The sequence below is a fragment of the Drosophila rhopaloa genome, unplaced genomic scaffold, assembly GCF_018152115.1.
Source record: "Drosophila rhopaloa isolate 14029-0021.01 unplaced genomic scaffold, ASM1815211v1 contig_155, whole genome shotgun sequence".
Classification (NCBI taxonomy): domain Eukaryota; kingdom Metazoa; phylum Arthropoda; class Insecta; order Diptera; family Drosophilidae; genus Drosophila; species Drosophila rhopaloa.
Window position 1 is genome coordinate 11,837,216 of NW_025335034.1, and position 24,938 is coordinate 11,862,153.

Genomic DNA, 24,938 nt, shown 5'->3' on the forward strand with positions numbered 1-24,938 from the left:
TGACCAATTTTTTCCAAGTCAAACCTCATGTTGTGTCCCACTTTAACAGAAAGTTCTCTTCTTTTGGATCTTCTTCGTATTAAGCCTGTTTATTTGCCAGGGCCCGATGGTATTCCAGGGTGCGTGCTTAGGTATTGCGCTAAGGCCCTGTGCAAACCTCTTCACGAGTTGCTTACCTTATCTTTAGAAACCTCCCAATTCCCAAATATTTGGAAGGAATCATTTGTTATTCCTCTTTTCAAAAAGGTAACAAGTTAGAAGCCAGTAACTAGAGAGGTATTTCTAAGTTGTCAGCTATTCCTAAGCTTTTTGAAAAAATCATTACTCCTCATTTGCAGCACCTTTGCAGAGCAATTATTTCTCCGTGTCAACACGGATTTATTAAAGTAGATCCACAATCACAAACCTTCTAGAGCTCACTACATTTGTGATAAAGAGCTTCAATAGTAGTTTTCAAACAGACGTCATTTACACTGTTCAAAAACTTGACTTGATAGGTTTTCCAGTCGATCTACTTAAATGGATCTTAAGTTATCTGAATGGCAGGTCACAAAGGGTCCTTTTTAAAAATTCAATTTCTGAAATTCTCCGTGTTACCTCCGGTGTCCCACAAGGGAGCCATCTGGATCAGTTACTTTTTACATTATTTATTAACGATCTTCCATCAACTATAAGTCATTTATGCGTACTTATGTACGCATATGATGTTAAGTTATACCTGCAGTATAAAGATATTTGCTCAATGGCAAAAATTACAATAGACTTACAATCCGATCTAGATAATTTTCAAAACTGGTGCCGAGCTAATTTACTAAATTTAAACGGTTCCAAGGGCAAGCTGATGACGTTTTGTCGGGCCAATCCGATATACGCGACTTACGCGTTAAGTGGCAGCTCTTTGGATAGAATAACTTTTGTAAACGATTTTGGCGTTCTCTTGGACCCTAAATTAAAATTTTCTAATCACATTTCGTCCATGGTTAATAAGGACAGAGGAGTGCTTGGATTTATTAAAAGGTGGTCAAAAGAATTCGATGACCTTTATTTGACTAAAACTTTATTTATTTCGCTAGTCCGTCCGAATCTGGAGTATGGGTCTCCCGTCTGGAGTCCACAAAAAAAAAACTTCCTTCTTTTTGCTTTAAGGCGCCTAAACTGGGATGCAAATCTTAACTTCCTTCTTATTCTAGTAGACTTCTGTTGATTAATTTACCCTCCCTAGCCAACCGTAGAACGATGCTTGGTACTATCTTTATTTATAACCTTATACATGGTGATATTGACTGCCCCGACTTGATAAGTCGGCTAAACTTTTCTGTGCCAAGTAGATTAACTAGAAATTATATTCCCCTAATTTTAAATCATTGTAGATCTAACTATGCCTTGCATAAGCCTTTCAGAGTATTATGTTCTGACTATAATAGACTTTTTCCTGTAATCTTAAATCTTGACTCTCTACCGCTCCTAAAACGATTAATACTTGCTTCATTGGCACCTTTACCTTTATTTTCTTATCTCGCGTCTATCTTTTCGCGAATCGTGCCGTACGATACATGACTGCGCTCCTCGGTCGGTTGTCACTGTTGAGCCACCAAATGGGAATGCTTTGTTAATGATCATTACAAGGTAGAGTATTGTTCATGAAACATATATAATAGTATACTACTACTTTGGTTGTAGAGTATGTATAGATGACTGAAGATGACGGTTAGTATTTTAGGTTCTTATAAGCGACATGTAAAACATTTATTTACATTCAAGTTAACAAATATTTGCCAACATAAACATAGTACCCGACTCACAGTGGGAGGGAACAAGGACAGGTGAGTTAGGATGTTTGTTACAATTAAATTAACTATTTGACTATTTTAATTTTAAACTATTTTAATTAACTATTTTAAATTAATTTTTTGACCCAGAAGGTAGCTTGAATTTACAAGTCCAGTTATTAATTTATGAAGGAACATGACACCGTGGCAGGTTCGACAATCCTTGAGGGAGGGCAGCTTCAGTAGACGCGGTCTATCCACGTAAGATGGTAGGTGACGATGTGTTTCCCAGTTTAAGCCACGTAAAGCAAACAAAAGGAACGGTTTCTGTACCGATTAGATAAGGTCTTGATGATTGGTATATTGAGGAGACCAAACACAAGAGCAGTATTCCAGAATTGGACAAACCAATGAAATATATAAGTGTTTCGTGGTATAGGGATCCTCAAATTCCTTAGACCAACGTTTAACAAAGGCAAAAACCCCTTTACCTTTACTAACAATAGTGCCAATGTGATCAGATAAGTTTAAGTTGTGGTTGAATAACACTCCAAGGTCTGTTACGGAATTTATCCGTTCAAGATCATTCATTAGTTATTTAAAAACAGCAAATTCTGGATGCACCAAGAATGAAGGTTGTTCAGATCGGCTTGCAAGAGAGGGGTTCGATAATGGTAAACAAAGTTTACTTCGTCAGCATACATCATAACACAAGAAGAGAGAACTACTTGAGGCAAGTCATTTATGAAAATTCCAAACAGTATTGGTCCTAGGTGGCTCCCTTGCGGAACACCAGAGTTCCCGTGAACAGAGTTTGAGATTGTGGTTTTAAAAGCTACTCTCTGAGTCCGGTTCGAAAGGTATGTTGAAATCCACTTAGTCAACATGATCGGGAATCCTAGTAACGTTAGTTTTTTTAATAATAACTGATGGTTCACGGAATCAAAAGCCTTACTGAAGTCCGTAAAACTAACATCAGTTTGATTGTAATTTTTAAAAGCGCTTCTAATGACTGAGGTAAATTCCTGAAGATTTGTAGTCGTTGACCTTAGTTTCATAAAACCATGCTGAGTTGGGGGCATTACTCCATTGGTGCAGTAGCTGAGCGGTAATAAGCTGTTCAAAAAACTTGGGGATCGCGCTAGGTTTTGCAATACCGCGGTAGTTTTTTAATGTCCGATTTGCTTCCCTTTTTATAAAGTGGAATGATAAACGATTCCTTCCAAACTTCAGGGAAATACAAATGAAGGAGGAGTATCTGAAAAAGTTTAGATAAAGGTTTGCACAAAGCATTGGCACATTTTTTTTAATACAGCTCGGTACAAGATCAGGGCCCGAAGAAAAAGACATCTTGATTGTTTTCAGATTTTGTAAAACATCATCCTCACTAATTACGGGCGTGAAAATACAGTTGGAGTGGGGAAGAGGGTAGGGGTAGGATGAAGTGTTATTGTAACTGAAAGATAAATGCGTGGACTGGAAAAGTTGTGCAAATAAGTTCGCAATATCGGCGTCACTAGAGGCAGATGTCGTCACAAGGTGAAGGCAAGATTGAAATTGTTGCGATTTTCATTTCGAATTACCAAATGCGTAGAACTGCTTGGTGTTGTCTTGGAATTCTATTCTGCAATGGTTTAGGTAACTATTGTAACATATTGCGGACTAAGAAATTGGAACGAGCTATTAGATACATCGAATGGTGAACTTGAACTCTAAAATTTCGTAAAAAGTCTACCCATGGAATGTTTTAGGAAAGAGAGTCTACGAGAGAACCACGGGGGCTTTGGAAACTTTGCAAACTATCTGCTTGAAACTTTCGCAAAAGTTGTTTTTCTATTGCAGGTAGTATATAATAAGGAACGCGCCGGATCGGGCGACTATATCATATAGCTCTCAGAGGAAAAATCGAAAAAAAATATATTTTAAAAAATATTATAACTTTGTTGTTATACCCTTCCAGAGGGAATTATAATTTCAGTCAAAAGTTTGCAACGCAGTGAAGGAGACATTTTCGACCATATAAGGTATATATATTATTGATCAGCATCACCAGAAGATCCGATCTAGCCATGTCCGTCTGTGCGTCCGTCCGTTTCTACGCAAACTAGTCCCTCAGTTTTCAAGCTATCTGATTGAAACTTTCCCATAATTTGTCTTTCTATTGCAGGTAGTATATAAGTAGGAACGAGCCGGATCGGGCGACTATATCATATAGCTGCCATATAACTGAACGATCGGAAAAGCCATAACTTTGGTGTTTTTAAAGTTAGGAAGTTGGGACTTTTTATGAGTATTAAGAATGCATCATATGAATAATTTTGAAGAATATAATTTACAGAATATTCTGCAAGGGTATATCAACTTCAGCTCCGCCCGAAGTTAGCTTTCCTTTCTTGTTTTTAATTTTTTTTTTGTTTTTGGTAATATTTAAATATTATTAAATCACGGTTTTACGTAAATTAAAATCTAGCTGCTATAGAAACAATGGAAAAATGCAGCGCAAAATCAACATAGCTTCATTGTTTTTAATAATAAAGGTATTGAAATCGAAATGTAGTCGTTTTGTAAAAACTGCATGGGTATAGAAACTTCGGCTTGCCAAAGCTTGCTTCCTTTCTTGTTTTTTTTCAATTCCAAACACGAATGTTATGTCTTTCTGGGGACCTCCTGGGATCGTTTATCGATAAATGATAACCTCCAAAATAGGAGCACATATCCAAAAGTCTCAGAAACTCAGCGGGAGGTTGAAAGTCATTGCCCGGATTCCATAAGTTACCTTTATTGCCCCAACATAAGTTTCTTTTACCTTAAAATATTAATGTGCTCTTTATACTCTCTGGTAGCAATCTTAGCAATCACATTCTTAATACCCCACTTTTTTTCGTAGCTAAGACAATCGAACTCACTAGTCAAAATAATCCCGTTTTCTGGGCCTACATCTATATTATTGGGCATTTTAATTGTATGATAATAGGACGACTATATCGTATAGCTGCCATAGGGGCGATCGACGAATTTATCTGAAAAGCTGCTTTATTGATTTTAACCCTATAAGAATACAAATCGAAATAAAGAATAACAAAATGTAACAGCTGCCTGGGCATTCCTTTCATGTTTAACCTCTGTTAAGAGACAACGTTAGCGATTTTGCTAATAAGACTGGCTCACTGTCTATTAAAATATATAATACCAATAAACTAGAAAGACATATTTGCCTGCACATGGGCCTCTTAACATCGAGTATTTCAGCATAGCTATAGCTGTCATATAACTGAACGATCAAAAATGCCATAACTTTGGTGTTTTTAAAGTTAGGAAGTTGGGATTTTTTATAGTTTTTATTTTTGGCCAACCAATATAATTTACAGTATATTCTGCAAGGGTATATCAACTTTGGCTCCGCCCGAAGTTACCTTTCCTTTCTTGTAGTTCTTGAAGTTACCCACCTTTTTGGTGGGCAGATATCCCCTAAGATAGGTATGGAAATTGTCCTATTGGTTTGAAAATTGGCTTGCACAAGCTTCTACAAATCATATTACGAAAATTTCTCATTCATTTTAGTGCAAATTTTCTAAAATTTCAGTAATATTTTTTATTCCACGTTTGTTTTTTGCCTTTAACAGAAATTTTAACTTGAATATTAAGAAGGTAAGCCGGCAAGCCGAAGTGTAAAACCAACGAACTTGGGTCGGTTAACCGATAAATTAAAATTGCTATTTCTAAGAGTATATCTGTAAAAACACAGAGGTTATAATTTATTTTCATTTATTTTCCGATTATTTCTATGGAAGCTATATGATCTATATGATCTAAGCGTCCGATCCGGCCCATTCCAATGTATGTACAATAGAAAAATTACCCTCTGCAATGGTATAAGAGTGCACAAAGTTGAAACCTGGATGTTTAGACTACATATTGTTTTTACAAAAAACAGTTTTTACAAAACGTTTTTTAGGAACAACAATTACAAATACCTCTCAATACCTAATAAGCAAAATTGTATGAACTAAATAATAAGCTCACATAAATAAATTATCTAATTGTTCGAGTTAAATAGTCAACAAGAGGCTGGTCTCAGACGCCAAGCTCATTATAGTTATCACTGGGTCGGGATACTTTCAAACGGCATATTTGCTATTAAATTCAATTTGTTGGCTTGTGCCTTTTAATCGCGACCGATGCTTGACAATGGTAAGGATATTTTTGTTTTATCGATGTTTTGTGTTGCTTGCAAAGCACCTTAATGTCCCAGAGACGACTTTAAAATTTTCCTATTGCAACTGACTTTTAGCCATGCTAACAGAGAACTCAATACCTCCTAACGACTCGTTCCCATTTCACCTGACTACATTTTTCGCTTGTGTGCCCCCATGACTGCTTTGTAGTTATCCAAAAAAGAATGGAAACCGAGTTAGCCCAGTTAACATTACCATTGGTGCTGAGGTGATGGTTGTTGTTGTTGAGACTAAATTTGTGTTATATAGGGGTCACTTACATGGGCGGCATTTATAGGCGACTTCGACAATTTTCCTGCGCTTGGGGCATGGGTCGCTGCTTATTGCATGGGAGCTAGCCGTGCTGCTGTGATAGCTGCTCGTTCCCGACGAGTCGCCCACACCGCTGGCGCCCTGTCCATAGAACTGTGGAGATCCGTGGAACTTGCAGTGCTTCTTTTTCTGGCAGGCCTCGACCACAGTTTGCAGTAAGGAGTACTGAAAATAGGGAAAATAAAAACAAGCATTAGTTGTACTTCAGACCCAGATGCAACGACACGTAATTGCCATTTTTATACCCGTTACTCGTAGAGTAAAAGGGTATATTGTATTCATGCAAAAGTATGTAACAGGTAGAAGGAAGCGTTTCCGACCCTATAAAGTATATTAATTCTTGTTCAGGATCACTAACCGAGTCGATCTAGCCATGTCCGTCTGTCCGTCTGTCTGAGATCTCGGAAACTATAAATAAAGTACATACGACTATGTACAATATCCATTCCAATCGTTTTTGATTTGAGAGGGTTTTAAAATTTATCTTAATTTTTGAAATTCACTGCACTGCGGACAAATTGCAAATACATAAACACTTGTTCGCTCTTTTCATTCAATTTCTGGGAAGTCCCGTTATAAATGGAAACAAATTGTATGATGTAAAAAAGGTTGGACAATAAGCTGATCCAAAAACCGGTTTTCGCTCGAATCAAATTTTTATACCCGTTACTCGTAGAGTAAAAGGGTATATTGTATTCGTGCAAAAGTATGTAACAGGTAGAAGGAAGCGTTTCCGACCCTATAAAGTATATTAATTCTTGTTCAGGATCACTAGCCGAGTCGATCTAGCCATGTCCGTCTGTCCGTCTGTCTGTCTGTCCGTATGAACGCTGAGATCTCAGAAACTATAAAAGCTAGAGGATTGGCATTTTGCATGTATATTTTAGGAGTTCCTACGCAGCGCAAGTTTGTTTACAAATGGTGCCACGCCCCCTCTGACGCCCACAAGCCACAAGCTGTGGCCACAGTATTGATGCTATTATGAAAATTTTAATTGATATGTATTTGTTTCGTCAATACCTGGCCTAATAAAAGTTTGCCACGCCCACTCTAACGCCCAAAAACCCATTAAACGCTTAAGCCTGGCTAGCGCTACATTTCCGCCTTTCATGGCGCCATCTAACGGATGACTTTGGAACAGCTGGCCAAGGTGCTAATTCGAGCGGCGAAAAACACACCAGAAGGCATATTTATATTAAGTTGTTTAGCTGAGTAACGGGTATCTAATAGTCGAGGCACTCGACTATACCGTTCTCTCTTGTTAATTTTATAACAACTAATATATCGAATTTTCAGGCTAAATTCACGTTTTTGACTTCAAAGTGTTACCAAAAATCCAAAAATTCAATACAATTGGAGGTGCCTACGGAGCTTGGCTGTGAACGGCTTATTTATTTTATTTTGTCGTTGAAAATTTGTGAAAACATTGTTTAAATGTTAAAAAGACAGTATCAAACTATTTTAGTATTTCATTACATATTTAAAACCACATTCTGTTATGGCGGTTGAAAGCACGATCTTTAAGACATTATTAGCTTTTCATGCTTTCTAGTTAATTACCTGTAAGGCATTTGGCCACATGCAGTTTTCAGAAGGGTTTTCACTGTTGTAATCCGAACTTTGCACGTCGTCAACAGAGCCAGTCGTGCCGGAGACCAATTCGGAGCCCCTTGCAATGGTGCTGTTAGATTCATCGACAGTTTGCAATGGTACTGCAAGGCCATAGCCGCCATTAATATATCTGCTCGACGGTAGTTTCAGTGAGGAAGAGCCAAAGATAGACCCGCGGAGCAGATGCTTCGACCTGCCCCGGATTACAGGTCCTGCATTCCCTGACCCTGGACATAGCTCTTCGATACTGTAGCCATCTGCGAGAAGGATACCGAAGAATTCACACAAAGTAGAAACAAATTCGCATCAAGAGAATCAAGTGGCTTTCTAACTTACCTTTCGCTACGAACTTGTTGTATTGGGCAAACTCGATTGAAATGCTGGTACCACGAGGGCAGGCAATAACCACCTGATCCGAATCACAAGCCGCTTTCTGATATGTGCGCAAAGTGGCCGATAACAAAGCTAAGTCAAAAAGCAAGATAAAAAAGAGGCAAATTATGTTTTTGTTTTACAATATCATAACATTTTCCTAGAAACCCGAAACTCACAGCTGAGAAAATTCTAAAATTATTAAATAAGTTAAAAATGTTTTAAAAAAGAATGAAATGACATTTTTTAGCTTAAAACGTTTTTAAAAATATTCCCAAAATTATTCCAAAACTACTTAAATTGAGTAACTTTTTGGTAAATTTAAATTTAATTTACTCTAATTCTGACAGAAATACATTTTTAATTTTATTTTCTTTTTTATCATAAGTTCAGGTTACATCCCACATTTGCTCATAGACCTTTAGTACTTTTTTATAGAGAGAGGGTATTATAATTTTGGTCAAAAGTGTGCAACGCAGTGAAGGAGACATCACCGACCCTATAAAGTATATATATTCTTGATCAGGATCACCTCCTGAGTTGATATAGCCATGTCCGTCTGTCCGTCTGTCTGTCCGTCTGTCTGTTTCTACGCGAACTAGTCTCTCAGTTTTAAAGATATCGAATTGAAACTTTGCACACACCTTTCTTTCCTTTGCACGCAGTATATAGTCGGAACGGCCGGGATCGGCCGACTATATCCTATAGCTGCCATATAACTGATTGATCGGAAATGCCATAACTCTGCAGTTAGGAAGTTGGGACTTTCTATGGGTTTTATATTTGGCCAATCAATCCGACGTACCAAATTTCATAAGGATCGGCCGACTATATCCTATAGCTGCTATATAACTGATTGATCGGAAATGCCATAACTTTGGTGTTTGTTAAGTTAGAAAGTTGGGATTCTCTATGGGTTTTATTTTTGCCCAATCAATCCGACATATCAAATTTCATAAGGATCGGCCGACTATATCCTATAGCTGCCATATAACTGATTGATCGGAAATGAAATAACTTTGGTGTTTGTAAAGTTAGAAAGTTGGGATTTCCTATGGGTTTTATTTTTGGCCAATTAATCCGACCTACCAAATTTCATATAGATCGGCCGACTATATCCTGTAACTGCCATATAACTGAACGATTGGAAATGCCATAACTTTGGTGTTTTTAAGGTTAGGAAGGTGGGATTTTTTATGAGTATTAAGAATGTATCATATGAATAGTTTTAAAGAATATAATTTGCAGAATATTCTGCAAGGGTATTTCAACTTCGGCTCCGCCCGAAGTTAGCTTTCCTTTCTTGTTGTAGTTTATAATTATATTAACTTAAAATGTTTATAAGCATGGAAATGCAACTAGGACTATATTATACACATCATAAAAATGTTTATTTTTATTACAGCTTATTTTTTCGTGTAAACAAAAAAAAATGTTGTTAAAGGATAGGCCGAGAGAGTCCCAACGAGCTTCTCAGGATCGTCTCCGAATACACGATCAGATGGAGCATCCCCCAGAAGCGACCAACAGAGATGGCCAAGGCAAGCGGATTAGCAGTGACAATAACGAAAGGACTAAGTTAACTTTTAATTTAATCCTTCTCCACACCTCACACTTTTATAACAAAACAAGAAAGGAAAGCTAACTTCGGGCGGAGCCGAAGTTGATATACCCTTGCAGAATACTCTGTAAATTATATTCTTCAAAATTATTCATATGAAACATTCTTAATACTCATAAAAAATCCGAACTTCCTAACTTTAAAAACACCAAAGTTATGGCATTTTCAATCGTTCAGTTATATGGCAGCTATAGGATAGATCCTTATGAAACTAGGTAGGTCGGATTGATTGGCTAAAACTGAAACCCATAGAAAATCTTAACTTCCTAACCTTACAAACACCAAAGTTATGGCATTTCCGATCGTTCAGTTGTATAATAGCTATATGATATAGTCGACCGATCCTTATGAAATTTGGTAGGTCGGATTGATTGGCCAAAAATAAAACCTTCAGAAAATCTCAACTTCCTAACTTTACAAACACCAAAGTTATAGCATTTGCGATCAATCAGTTGTATGGCAGCTATAGGATATAGTCGGCCGATCCCGGCCGTTCCGACTTATATACTGCGTGCAAAGGAAAGAAGGGTGTGTGCAAAGTTTCAATTCGATATCTTTAAAACTGAGAGACTAGTTTGCGTAGAAACAGACAGACGGACAGACGGACATGGCTATATCAACTCAAGAGGTGATCCTGATCAAGAATATATATACTTTATAGGGTCGGAGATGTCTCCTTTACTGCGTTGCACACTTTTGACCAAAATTATAATACCCTCTGCAAGGGTATAAAAATAAAACTAAATAAAACTCATTATCTTGTGATTTTTAAAATAAATCTTACAAATAATAAAAAAAATAAAACTCTAAATTTGTTGTTAATGAATTTTATTTTTGTGGCTCAAAAAGGAAGAAGACATTTTCTTGATCATAGGACTAGTCGCAATACGTCTGCTTCAGAGGAAACCATTATCTTTATATAAAAGCTTAAAGCTTAAAGCTTTTCCTACATGTGTTATCAAATACTTCACAGATAAAAACATCTTGATATTTACTAGAGACCTCATGGGCGGTTGATATGATCCTTTGGTTTTTAAATGCTATTTCATTGACCGTCTTTACATTTGTGAATTTGCATTTAAGCTATTTAATCTCAGTCAGATGTTCTATATCGACTCGGGTAAGGATACTAATTAGACAAAAAGATTAAAATAAGACCTTAATGAGACGATTGTAAATTATTACTAAGATGGTGAATTAAAAACTGAACAACTTTTATGGAAAGGTATGATTCTATATGTTTTAACTGAATTGAATAAAAGTTTTTTACCACATAGATGGTCTAATAGATCGCTTTTTCGAATTATTTTTGTATTGTATCGACCTTTAAAATCGATGCTCCAGAAGCTTTAAATATTATTATCAATAAAGGTTTTTAAAGAATTCTTCCCGACTTTGGTATCTGTAAGTAATTATCACAATTCGTAAAATATCTAATAGACTAATCATTTGATTCTAACCCTTCTCGTGACTTTACATGGTGCAGAGAAGGAATAAGTGGAACGGAAGATGCTGCCAGCATCTAGCAAATATCCTCATTTTTCCTTTTCCTTGATGCTTTCAAATTTGGCAATTTTTTCTATTTGTAAAGACTGGTATTTGATTTTATCTTTTTAATGCGACCATTAATCAAAATGTTTTCAGCATTCTGTACATGTTTACCAAAATATTGGAATCAGACTTTGACCTAGGCTCTTAGGCCAAATGTATGCACAACATACATTTTTATATCCTTGCAGAGGGTATTATAATTTTAGTTAGAAGTGTGCAACGCAGTAAAGGAAACATCTCCGACCATTTAAGGTATTTATATTCTTGATCAGGATCGCCTCCTGAGTTGATATAAGCATGTCCGTCTGTCCGTCTGTCTGTTTCTACGCGAACTAGTCTCTCAGTTTTAAGATATCGAATTTAAACTTTGCACACACCCTTCGTTCCTTTGCACGCAGTATATAAGTCCCAACGGTCGGGATCGGCCGACTATATCCTATATAGGGTTGTTTTTTATCAAAAAAAAAAATGATAATATTTAAAATATCACATAAAAATGTCGATATATTTGATATATTTGATATTTTTGTGTTAAATGAAAAATTGACCGCCCGCAATAAAAAGACAATGTTTCTTTTTAAAAACAATAGTATTTTATTATATATATTTTATGACCAGTATGCAGGGTTTTGGGATTTTAATAACACCCTTTGCGTTATGTGTGCGTCAGTCATCCTGCTTCTTGAGTAGCACACAACACATTTGATGGCGGACGTCGTTTTTTATATCCGTATAGATTGATTTTACACTCAATTTTTTTGTTTCGCGCCTGAATTCTTTCAGTCGATGTCGCTTTGGAATTCAGAGCGACCCAAGACAAAAATATCAAAAAATATCAAAAAAATATCGCAATTCCGATATTGTTGTACTGTTTGTAAAGTTAAGAAGTTTGGATTTTATACGGGTTTTATATTTGGCCAATCAATCCGACCTACCAAATTTCATAGGGATCGGCCGACTATATCCTATAGCTGCCATATAACTGAACGATCGCAAATGCCATAACTTTGGTGTTTTTAAGACTAGGATGTTGGGATTTTTTATTGGTTTTATTTTTTGGCCAACCAATATAATTTACAGAATATTTTGCAAGGGTTAGTTAGCTTTCCTTTCTTGTTTGAAGTCATATAGTGCAAAAAAAATAGTTGCAAATATCGATATACCTGCTGCGGTCAAAATAATATTAGTGCCTACTGAAGTTTTCTGGCAACCCCAATTAATTAATTTTTTTCCGAATTTTTTAATTTTTATTGAAACTTAACTAGTTAATATTAATTCATAGCAACTTAGGAACTTGGAATTTTTCATAATGGCTTTTTTTCATAATGGCTTCGACCCAATATACTGCTCCAAACTTATAAAACCACTTTACCTTAAAAAAGTTATTTTTCGAGGGTGGTCGTCACACAAACTTCAGGAGCCACGGCCTCCAAACAAAACTATTCTGGAGTCATTCACAAAATATTCATCCATTTTTCCAAGGACAATTCTAGTGCTGTCTGGCTAATTGTAAACGTTTGGCGGCATGTTTTTTGTCATTAACGGTACTTCTTGAAATGAGGTTACTATTTCGGGTTTGCTTCTCATTGTTTCCAAACGTACATATAAGTTACAAGTTCTGTTTTGTGATGCATCAGATGCAAAAGGCTCCATTCTTGACTGTCTTTCTAAACGATCCACTGACCTTTTGGCCAATAACTTTGGTCGGCCACCCCTTCTAATTTGCTGGCTGATATTTAATAGCATTTATAACCATTGCACAGCGGTCGATGCCATAGGCCAAAATAAACAAGAGAGAACGCTATAGTCGAGGGCCTCGACTATTAGATACCCGTTACTCAGCTAAACAACTTTATATAAATATGCCTTCTTGTGTTTTTTTTTGTTTTTTTTTTAACATAATGTGAATTGTAGTGACCACAGGAAAAAACAAGAGAGAACGCTATAGTCGGGTGCCCTGACTATCAGATACCCGTTACTCAGGTAAAGGGAGTGCGAGGGAGATGGAGATAGAAACTTTGATCACGCATAACTTTTTAACGAATGGTCCGATTTGAAAAATTTATTCTACATTTCGATAGGTATTGATAAACACAATACAACTGCATTTTTACTTTTCCGAAATATTTAAATTTTTAAAATCGTATATAAGCGATTGTGGGCGTCAGAGGGGGCGTGGCACCATTTTGAAACAAACTTGCGCTGCGTAGGAACTCCCCAAATCTACATGCAAAATGCCAATCTTCTAGCTTTTATAGTTTCCGAGATCTCAGCGTTCATACGGACAGACAGACAGACAGACAGACGGACAGACAGACGGACAGACGGACAGACGGACAGACGGACAGACGGACAGACGGACAGACGGACAGACGGACATGGCTATATCGACTCGGCTAGTGACCCTGATCAAGAATATATATACTTTATAGGGTCGGAAACGCTTCCTTCTAGCTGTTACATACTTTTGCACGAATACAATATACCCTTTTACTCTACGAGTAACGGGTATAAAGACAAAAAGTTCAAATTATCAATTTGAATTCGGCGATCTCTTAGTGCCGGCAGCTTTACAGCACGAGCACTGCGCTGCTTTAGCGCAGGCAGCTTTTGTCCTGCACCAGCAGCTGTGTTTATGTTTATGTTTTGAGTGCAATAAATTAATAGAAATATTAAACATACATACTTATATTGGCTAAACACATACATTCTTAAATAGTATTATGTACATTAAAGTCTAAATGTTTGCACAACACGAGTAACGGGTATAGCGAATAGCTTTCTTTGAAAGGAGTTATCTTTGCCGGGCAATTGCAACTGTGTACAATGTAAATACATACATATGTATATGCTTACATACATACGCCATTGTTTGACTCAGACCTCCAATTTGGCTAACTAGATTTGATTGGCATAGTTCTTGGGATATAGTTCGGTATTGAGAAATGAAAACCATCGCAATTTCCTTTAATAGAAATTATCGAGAATTAACGTTGACTCAGCACCCTGGCCAGCTGTTCCAAAGTCATCCGTTAGATGGCGCCATGAAAGGCGGAAATGTAGGCGCTAGCCAGGCTTAAGCGTTTAATGGGTTTTTGGGCGTTAGAGTGGGCGTGGCAAACTTTTATTAGGCCAATCGATATTTATTGACGAAACAAATACATATCAATTAAAATTTTCATAATATCATCAAAACTGTGGCCACAGCTTGTGGCTTGTGGGCGTCAGAGGGGGCGTGGCACCATTTTGAAACAAACTTGCGCTGCGTAGGAACTCCTAAAATCTACATGCAAAATGCCAATCTTCTAGATTTTATAGTTTCCGAGATCTCAGCGTTCATACGGACAGACAGACGGACAGACGGAGAGACGGACAGACGGACATGGCTAAATCGACTCGGCTAGTGATCCTGAACAAGAATATATATACTTTATAGAGTCGGAAACGCTTCCTTCTACCTGTTACATACTTTTGCACGAATACAATATACCCTTTTACTCTACGAGTAACGGGTATAAAAATTTGATTCCAGCGAAAGCCGGTTTTTGGATCAGCTTATTGTCCAACCTTTTTTACATCATACAATTTGTTTCCATTTATAACGGGACTTCCCAGAAATTGAATGAAAAGAGCGAACAAGTGTTTATGTATTTGCAATTTGTCCGCAGTGCAGTGAATTTCAAAAATTAAGATAAATTTTAAAACCCTCTCAAATCAAAAACGATTGGAATGGATATTGTACATAGTCGTATGTACTTTATTTATACAAATAAATATATAAATAATTTGCGTTTGTGTTAATCTTTGTTAAAGAGAGAGACTGTTTTAGTACGTATGTATATTTTGTACATTACAATGTTTAAGAAAACTTTTAAGTGTTTTCCCCCGGTTGTCCCCAAATGAAATGTACCTCCTGTTATTTATTAATATTTAAAGATTTTAAATATGGTTTCTTCAAAATTCAACATAACCTCATTTTTATTTCAGAAGCTCTATATTTTGTTAGTTAATTGTTTACCAATGCGAGTATTCTCGCAAAACGTTACGTAAGAAATAAAAATGAGCTAGATGCGTTAATTAAGGACATAATAAATAAGAAATATGAGCCGACTTTACAAGCATTACGAAATGGAATCAACTATTTATTTTTGTAAGAAGTTTGCATTGTTTAGGCAATTCGTTAAGTGGTAACTATCAATATTTTTGAAAAGATATTCTGATTGGCTTGTGCAATGAAATCATTATAATAAAATTCTGTTCCCAACCAAAAGCTTATAATGTATATCGGGGATGCCCAAGAAAGGATATCACCGAGGTTTCAAATAGGACGAAAGGACGACGCATTGCAGAGGTTGCAATTCGAAATAATTATGCTGCATCTCTTTTACGGACGTCTGACTTGCAAGGAAATAAATAAATTTCCGAAATAAGAATTGAAGAAGTTTTGCCACTTTTCATAAAATATCAGTTAACCAAACACTAATATTTAATGATACGTACATTTATTAAATCAGAAATATAGCTCTCTCATCTAAGTGCAAGCACGGAGGCAATCGTTCCTACGAAAGCTATAGGATATAATGGTACGATCTGTACAATCTCTGTATTATCTATTTATACTTTATTTTACTTCCTTTGCTCGTTGTCTTTCTATTGCAGGTAGTATATAAATTGGAACGAGCTGGATCGGGCGACAATATTATATTGCTCCCATGGAAACAATCGGAAAAAAAGAGAAGTTTAACTTTGTTGTTTTCAATTTATTTTTTTTCTTTGGGACTTGGGAATGTTTTAATACTATGGAATTACGTTTTTAATTATATTAAAATCTGAGATCTATATTATACATCTCCCATAGAAAAATCAAAAAATTAATAAAAAAAAAAAAAAAAAAAAAAATACAATTTTTTTCTGTTTTTCTATTTATCAAAATATTTCTTTAAGATGTAGTAATTATTTACTATATCAGAAAGTACGCGTTTAGTTTTGTTAAAATCGGACAACAAAATCATATAGTTGGCAAAATGCAGCGCAAAATCGACATATTTAGGCATAGAAATCGAAATGTAGTCCTTTTGTAATAACTGCAAGGGTATATAAACTTCGCCTTGTCGAAGTTGATTTCCTTTCAATTTTCCTTATTTGAAATAGGTTCTTTTTAACTTACCCAACGGATCGATACGAAAAATGATTTCACCATCCACCGTTGCAGCATTGATAACGCACAGCAAAGACAGCACCAGGCTCCTGGCCTTCGAGTAATCCATTCTCTAGCAGAGGCGAGAAAGTTATAGTCAGTAGATCCACTGGCTGCGCAGCAGAGAAAGCAATCGTCAGCTTCGTTGGGCACTCGCATTACAGTCCAAGTCCCTCTTACTGTCTTTCTTGGGATATCCACTCTCAACACTCATGGGCTGGTTAAATCAGCTCAACAACCACTCTTTTTAGCTTTTTTCGCACAAAATTGCTTGTGTATATATTTATTTTATTTTCACTGATCAAAAGAAATATGTACCACTTTTTGGTTTTCCGACATGAGTTTGAGTTGCAATCACTGACGACTTGAATGCACCCGAATTACGCTCGAATTGTTTTTGTGCAGATGATTTTCCTAACTATTGCGATGCCCAACTTATATGGGCTAACCGTTTCTCAAAAGGTCTTGAAAAGTCAGATAGACCCATTGGCAATCAGCTCAACAACCACTCTTTTTAGCTTTTTTCGCACAAAATGGCTTGTGTATATATTTATTTTATTTTCACCGATCAAAAGAAATATGTACCACTTTTTGGTTTTCCGACATGAGTTTGAGTTGCAATCACTGACGACTTGAATGCACCCGAATTACGCTCGAATTGTTTTTGTGCAGATGATTTTCGTAACTATTGCGATGCCCAACTTATATGGGCTAACCGTTTCTCAAAAGGTCTTGAAAAGTCAGATAGACCCATAGGCACACTCCCCTTGCTAATCCGCAAAACGCCTGGAGTTTCAAATGAAATTTTGGTGACAAGCAAGCTGACTTTCTGTGCTTTTAACCGATGCCTCTTTAAACTAAACAGGACTTCTAGAATTGTTTGCTTTTCTCTAATCTCTTATGTGCGTTTGCTGCGATCCTTCACTGCCAGCTCTGTCAAACGGAAAAGCCAGAAACACGAGTTATAATTAGCAAACCAATTTTCGTCCAAAATGAACTTTTTCTTCACTGATGGGAGACATATTTTCGGTCACGATTACCAAATTCCCTTGAAGCGAGCATTAGACTGAGAGAACAAGCAGAAACCTACGGGGAGGGGCCCAAATAACAAGGGATGTCTTCGCTTGCAATTATTATGGCATTCGTCATTTGCTCCCTAGCTTTCAGCTTGCATTAGGCAAATGACAGTCTCCTCCGGGGATGGGAGCAGCCGCAATTGTTCAAATTGTACCCACTGTAGGACTGGGACATGCACTCATTTCTATTAAAGTCGGCACTGAGAAATGGAATGAAGGCACTAAACTTTGAATAATACATCGTGCTACAGAAAGTTTGTAGAAAAAACTGATTCCTCTCTTAGGAGAATACCATGGAAAATACATTGTTGTTGCGGGAGTTCGGGTGTCTTTGCCGTTCCGTCTTATTCAATTATCTAATTTGGCCTGCGCTGCGACTGAGCACAAGCACCAACAGATCACTCCAAGTTTGATTAATAGTGCGATCCGTGCCAACTTTTATCTGGTTTTCCCACCGTCCTTGACGAACGGCGACCAAAATCTGCAGGAGTGCCTAAAAAATGGTGGCGGAAGAGCCGTGCAATGCATTATTTGGGAGAGAGTGCCACCACAGCGATTGGTTGCTGTCAGAACCTGCGTCCAAATTAAAATTAAGCGGCTCAAAGGACGTCGCCGAAGTATGGACATAGCGCAGGGGCCAACCACCAGGGAATAATCTGCAACTTTTTGAAAGCATTTTGTTTGTGTGTGGTAAAGTAATGCTCTATACAAAATGGTTTTAATTTTTTAATTCTGCGTTCTTATATTTTCATTATTTTTGACTATATAAAAGGGAAGCGGGATAGGGCTTGTGCACTATAAAAATATATTTTGGGGCTTTACTTCAATATTTTACCTTTCAACGAAAAGGGGAACACACACGCACTTATAGAAACACCTTGAGCTCGGCATGAAAAAAGCACGTGCCAGCGGACCGTTCGCGTTTGATTCGGCTGGGAACAGCGCCTCGGACGCGGTACGCAATTGCGAGCTAGAGTAAGTCTCTGTGATTCGAGCACTGCACGTCCACATCGGTCGGATATCTGCGCGGAACTGCTGCAGCCTCCGCCAGGACTCGGCCGAGCAGCTTCGGACAACGAGGTGTCGGCAGGGAAATTCACTCAGCGAGAGAGGTTTGGTACTGGAAATCGACTCTCTGTGAGGATGACCAGCGCATGTCGTCTTAGGTAAAGAGAGCGGAACTGCTTCCCGGGCAAAAGGAAACCCACCACCAACCGGCATTGAGAAGGGCTGACGAACTGTGAAAGTGGGTCAGCATGGCCGCTGAGGCTCCGCCGCAGTCGGCTATGGGGCAAAGAGTGACGAGTTAAATCGAATGTAACGTTCACAGTCAACTTAACAAATCGCTTTACCATGTCCAATTGCCTATTGCGGCTGATATTGACGTTACTATTTGTTTCATATCTGATTCCATTTATGAATTCGAGACCATTCACCATTTTATAAAGGTCTATGTTAATTTGATAATGTTCATATCATAACATGACAAAACGTCCTTACAGTTACGTAATAACACGGAATCTTTTAAAACCAAAGATATTTTTAACTTCGGCCAATTTATAAAACGTTGAAAATGCACTTCTCAGAGTTTTTATTAAAATAAAGTCTATTTAAAAAAAAAGATTATTAAAGACGTACGGCCATACGCTATTTTTATACCCTTGCAGAGGGTATTATAATTTTGGTCAGAAGTTTGTAACGCAGTGAAGGAGACGTTTCCGACCCTATAAAGTATATATATTCTTGATCAGGATCAATAGGGGAGTCGATATAGCCATGTCCGTCTGTCCGTCTGTCCGTTTGTCCGTCTGTTTCAATACCGTTTGCGAGCTCAGTTTAAAAGCTAGCGATCTGAAACTTTCACACTCGTCCTAAAACATGTGTACGCAGATCAAGTTTGAAAATCGCCCCGATCGGACGTCTATATCCTATGGCTCCCATAGGAACAATCGGATATATCTTGCAAGAATTGATGATATTTCGCGCAGTGTAAAATCTATTGACATGAATCATTCCAAATTGTATTTTTTTATGCATATCTTGATCAGGGTAAAAGCGCGTGGCGATCGGACGTCTATATCCTATAGCTCCCATAGGAACAATTGGGTAAAATCGGTCCAAATTTTATGTTTTTCAGAATATTTCGCGCTGTGTAAAAGCTATTGCTATAAATTTTTTCAAATCGTATTTTTTTTATGCATTCCTTCATCAAGATAAAAGCGCGTGCTGATCGGACGTCTATATCCTATAGCTCCCATAGGAACAATCGGATATAACTTTCAAGAATGGAAGATATTTCGCGCAGTGTAAAAGCTATTAACATAAATCTTTCCAAATCTTATTTTTTTATGCATACCTTGATCAGGGTAAAAGCGCTTGGCGATCGGACGTCTATATCCTATAGCTCCCATAGGAACAATACGGTGAAATCGGTTAAAATTTAATGATTTTTAGGATATTTCGCACAGTATATAAGCAATTGACATGAATCTTTCCAAATCGTATTTTTTATGCATACCTTGATTAGGGTAAAAGTACGTGACGATCGGACGTCTATATCCTACAGCTCCCATAGGAACCACAGGGTGAAATCGGTCCAAATCTGTTGGTTTTCTGAATTTTTCGCGTAGTGTGTAAGCTACTGACATACATTTTTCCAAGTCTTATTTATTTACGCATATTTTGATTAGGGTAAAAGCGCTTGCCGATCGGACGTCTATTTCTTATAGCTTACGTAGGAAAAATAGTTAAAGGCTGCGAAAGTATCCCTTTTTTTCCATTTTTATATGACATTTTTGCAGTATAAAAGCAATTGACATTAAACGATGCAAATCTAGTTTATTTATGTATACCTTATTCCTTTCGCTACTTTTTCAGTTTTAGCAATTTCGGCAAAGTCTGCAAGGGTATTAAAACTTCGGCTTGCCGAAGTTAGCTTCCGTCCTTGTTAAAGGTGGATTTATTATTTTTTTTCATTTTATTTTTTTGTATTTTCTAATGAAAAAATATAACTTTAAGCTGTTTTGCCTTATATTTGTAAATTACATTAGTTTTAACAAGAAAACTTTGGCAAGCCGAAGTTTATATACCCTCGCAGTTAATACAAGCCGACTATTTCGATTTCTATGCCTATATTACTAAAAACAGTGAAGCCAACAATGTTCATTTCCCGCTGTTCATGGCAGCTATATGATATTGTTGTCCGATTTTGACAAAACTACAAGCGTAATTTTGATATATTAAATAATTACCTTATCTTAAAGAAATATTTTGATAAGGAGAAAAACAGCAAATTAACATTTTTTCCATGTTGTTTTTTTTATTTTTCGATTTTCTGATTTGCCCGCTACCCGCTTTTTTTGGGATCTTTAGAAATATAAATATAAAAATAATAATTTGACAATACACAAAAACAAGGTCCATCCTAGTGTGGCGTGTTCAACAACAAATATAAAAAAAATTCGATTTTCTTATGGGAGCTATGTGATATAGATGTCCGATTTTAATTTAATTAAAACCGCAATTCCATAGTATTAAAATATTATCAAATCCCCGACTTATATACTACCTTCAATAGAAAAACAACTTTTGGGAAAGTTTCCAGCAAATAGCTTTAAAACTAAAGGACTAGTTTGGGTAGAAATGGACGGACGGACGGTCAGACGGACGGACGGACAGACGGACGGACTCACGGACGGACAGACTCACGGACGGACAGACTCATGGACGGACAGACTCACGGACGGACAGACGGACGGACAGACGGACATGGCAAGATTGACTCTCCTGGTAATCCTAATCAATAATACAAATACTTTATAGGGTTTCCTCCACTGTGTTGCAAACTTTTGGGAACTTGTTTTTTATTTAGTCTGTAATTGTCTTGAAATCGGAGATACATCGTTTTGCCTGTTTATTTAGTTTTATTATTTTTAACGAATTTATATATTATTATGTTACGGCTAGGGTTGTCGAAAATTTTAAAAATATAGTATCGATGATATTTTTTTTATAAAAAAAATAAATTATAATATAAAATATCACATAAAAATGTCGATATATTTGATATATTTGATATTTTTTGTGTTAAATGAAAAAATTGACCACCCACAATAAAAAGACAATAAGTTTCTTTTTAAAAACAATAGTATGCTTCTTGAGTCGCACACAACACATTTGATGGCGGACGCCGTTTTTTATATCCGTATAGTTTGATTTTACACTCAATTTTTTATTTCGCGCCTGAATTCTTTCACTCGATGTCGCTTTGGAATTCAGACAAAAATATCAAAAAAAAATGTCGGAATTCCGATATTTGGGCAAATAAAAAATCACGATATAAATATATAATTTTTAGGAAAAAATATCGATTGATATATTATCAACAACTCCAGTTATAGCCAGAGGCCTGAGTTACCTCTTACAAAAACTTTTAATTTTCAGTTTGATAGCTTAACAAATAACCCTTGGCTTCCATTCAATAACGCCTATACACAAATAAAATATATTTTAAGAAATATTTTAAATAAAACTTAAAAAATACTATAATTTTTTCCTTAAATATAAATCCGATCTTTAAATATAAAACCGATTGGGTCGAAAAATTTTAATAGTCGATTTCTCAATGGTATAAGTTTCCTAAATATGTGAAAGAAAGCTAACATAAAGCAAAATTGTTTAGAAACACAATTTGTTTATTTGATGTGACATTTATTTTTCGAACGGCAAATCTTTTCTGTACGAACTCATACTGCCAAACCTGTAAAAGAAAAATGGGCAACAAATTGTATCACAGTATCCAACATACTATTATGAAAGTAAATGTTTTTCAAACACCAAATATATTCAATGTCAAAACATACATGACCACCACTACAGGCAATTTTTTTACAGAATAAAGTACATTGCTTTGGATGCATAATTTATTAAAATATATTTTTTAATAATACATTTTCAGTTTAAAATTTCCAAAAGACAAAAGCACGCACAGACGAACCGAAGCTTCCAGCATATCTAGTGGTCCTTACACTCACTCGCATATCTCTGCGTACACCCCAAAAAAATTTCAAAATCTAACTTTGAACATTAATTGTTCGGCCATTTATGCATGTATTTTATTCATTCTTTTTTTAAACAAAACTATGGTTTATTGTCTTCATTGACGTAGAAATATTAGAAATATTCAACAGGGGGTTATATTTTATTTTTAATTTTAAACCTAACACTACGAAAAAGTGTACGCGCAAAAGTCTGCGTACAGCAGTTTTCAACTTCGAGGAATGCAGGATTGTGCGATTTCCGTTAATTTTGTTGTCGCCGATCTACTTTAGAATGCCTAAAAATAGACATTACGCAGTTAAAATGAAACTTTTTCATTATAATAACGAGCATATTGCAACATGGAACAAAAAGGCAAGGAAATTTCTGTTGAGGAGTGGAAAATTATATTAAAAGGTTTTTTGGATGGAAAATCTTATAGAGAAATTGGTGCTTTAGTTGGTAGAACCCACTCATCCATCCAAAAGTGATAGATAACTACAACTCGGCTGGAAGTATCTTGCCAAAGGCTCGTTCTGGCCGTCCGCCTTTGCTTATAATCCGCGAGCAGAGGAATATTATCAAATCTATTCAGCTCAACCCAAGGACGACAGCTCACCAGGCAAAGCTGAAGGTCGAGGATAGATTTTCCAAAAGAGTTTCCGAAGATACTGTACGCCGGACCATAAAAAAGGCTGACTACCATAGCAGAGTCGCCCGCAAAAAACCTCTCATATCGGAAGTCAATAGACATAAGCGCCTAACCTTTAGTAATGAGTATATTTCCAAACACCAAGACTTCTGGAATAAGATTATATTTCCCGACGAAACTAAATTCTGCATATTTGGAATCAAGGGAAAGGTTTTGGTATGGAGGAAAAGCGGAGAAGCCTCAAATTAAGAAAATTTGGTTGGCACAGTAAAGCAAGGAGGAAGCGGAATAATGGTGTGGGGGTGTATGGCAGCAAGTGGCGTTGGAAAATTGGTATTTATCGAGTTAATAATGGATCAGAAAATCTATATTGACATATTAAAAAACAATTTAAAAGAAAGTGCTGAAAAATTAGGGCTCGAAAGTGAATGTTGGTTCCAACAAGACAACGACCCGAAGCATACGGCGCAGAATACCAAGCTTTGGCTGCTGTATAACGTCATAAATCAGCTGCGAACACCTCCCCAAAGTCCTGATCTAAGCCCAAATGAGCATTTTTGGGATCTTCTTGAGAGGAAAATCCGAAGACACACGATAACATCTAAAAAATGCTCAAGAATGTGATTCTCGAGGAGTAGGGGAAAATTACTGCAAATGAGACAAAAAAAAAAGTGGATTCCATCCCGAGACGCCTTACGGAAGTTTTGCAGAGAAAAGAATACCCTACCAGTTACTAAAAATAATATTATTTGTGTTTTAAACAGGTGTACGCAGACTTTTGCGGGTACATTTTTTGGTAGTGTTAAGTTTAAAATTAAAAATAAAATATAAGACACTGTTGAATAATTAAAAAAAAATACGTCAATGAAGACAATAAATTATAATTATGTTTAAAAAAAAGAATGGGTTGAATATATGCATAAATGGCCGAACAGCTAGGGTTTAAAGTTAGATTTTGAAATTTTTTTGGGGTGTACGCAGAGATATGCGAGTGAGTGTATTTCTAAACGATTAGGAAATCTGTTAACTAAATTACCATTCCGTAGATCGGTACTTTCTATATTTATAACCTTATTTGTGGTGACATTTAAAGCCCCAAATCGGCAGGTTGGCTTTTTTGTGTATTTAACTTACGTTTTCCCCTGCATAAATGCCATCAGAAAGCCAGAACCCGATGACCGCGCCAAAACACTAACACCAGATTTGTATTTGAAGTTAAAACTTTAAACTACTACTGAGTATAGGTCGTATATTATTTGGTAATAATTTTTTTTAACAAGAGTATTAATTATACCCGTGACTCGTAGAGTAAAAGGGTATATTGTATTCGTGCAAAAGTATGTAACAGCTAGAAGGAAGCGTTTCCGACCCTATAAAGTATATATATTCTTGATCAGGATCACTAGCCGAGTCGATCTAGCCATGTCCGTCTGTCCGTCTGTCTGTCCGTCTGTCTGTCTGTCCGTATGAACGCTGAGATCTCGGAAACTATAAAAGCTAGAAGA

General features: G+C 36.5%; 1 protein-coding gene across 1 annotated transcript in view; it reads right to left on the reverse strand.

Moving 5' to 3' along the window:
• The window catches only part of LOC108037609, a 32,453-nt gene extending 13,690 nt beyond the window's left edge, over positions 1–18,763 (reverse strand). Inside the window, 4 exon segments of the mRNA XM_044457014.1 lie at positions 6,265–6,481; positions 7,877–8,184; positions 8,264–8,392; positions 16,639–18,763. Of these exon segments, the coding sequence (XP_044312949.1) occupies positions 6,265–6,481; positions 7,877–8,184; positions 8,264–8,392; positions 16,639–16,738 (754 nt within the window). The 5' untranslated portion in view covers positions 16,739–18,763.
• Positions 18,764–24,938: the final 6,175 nt, after the last annotated feature.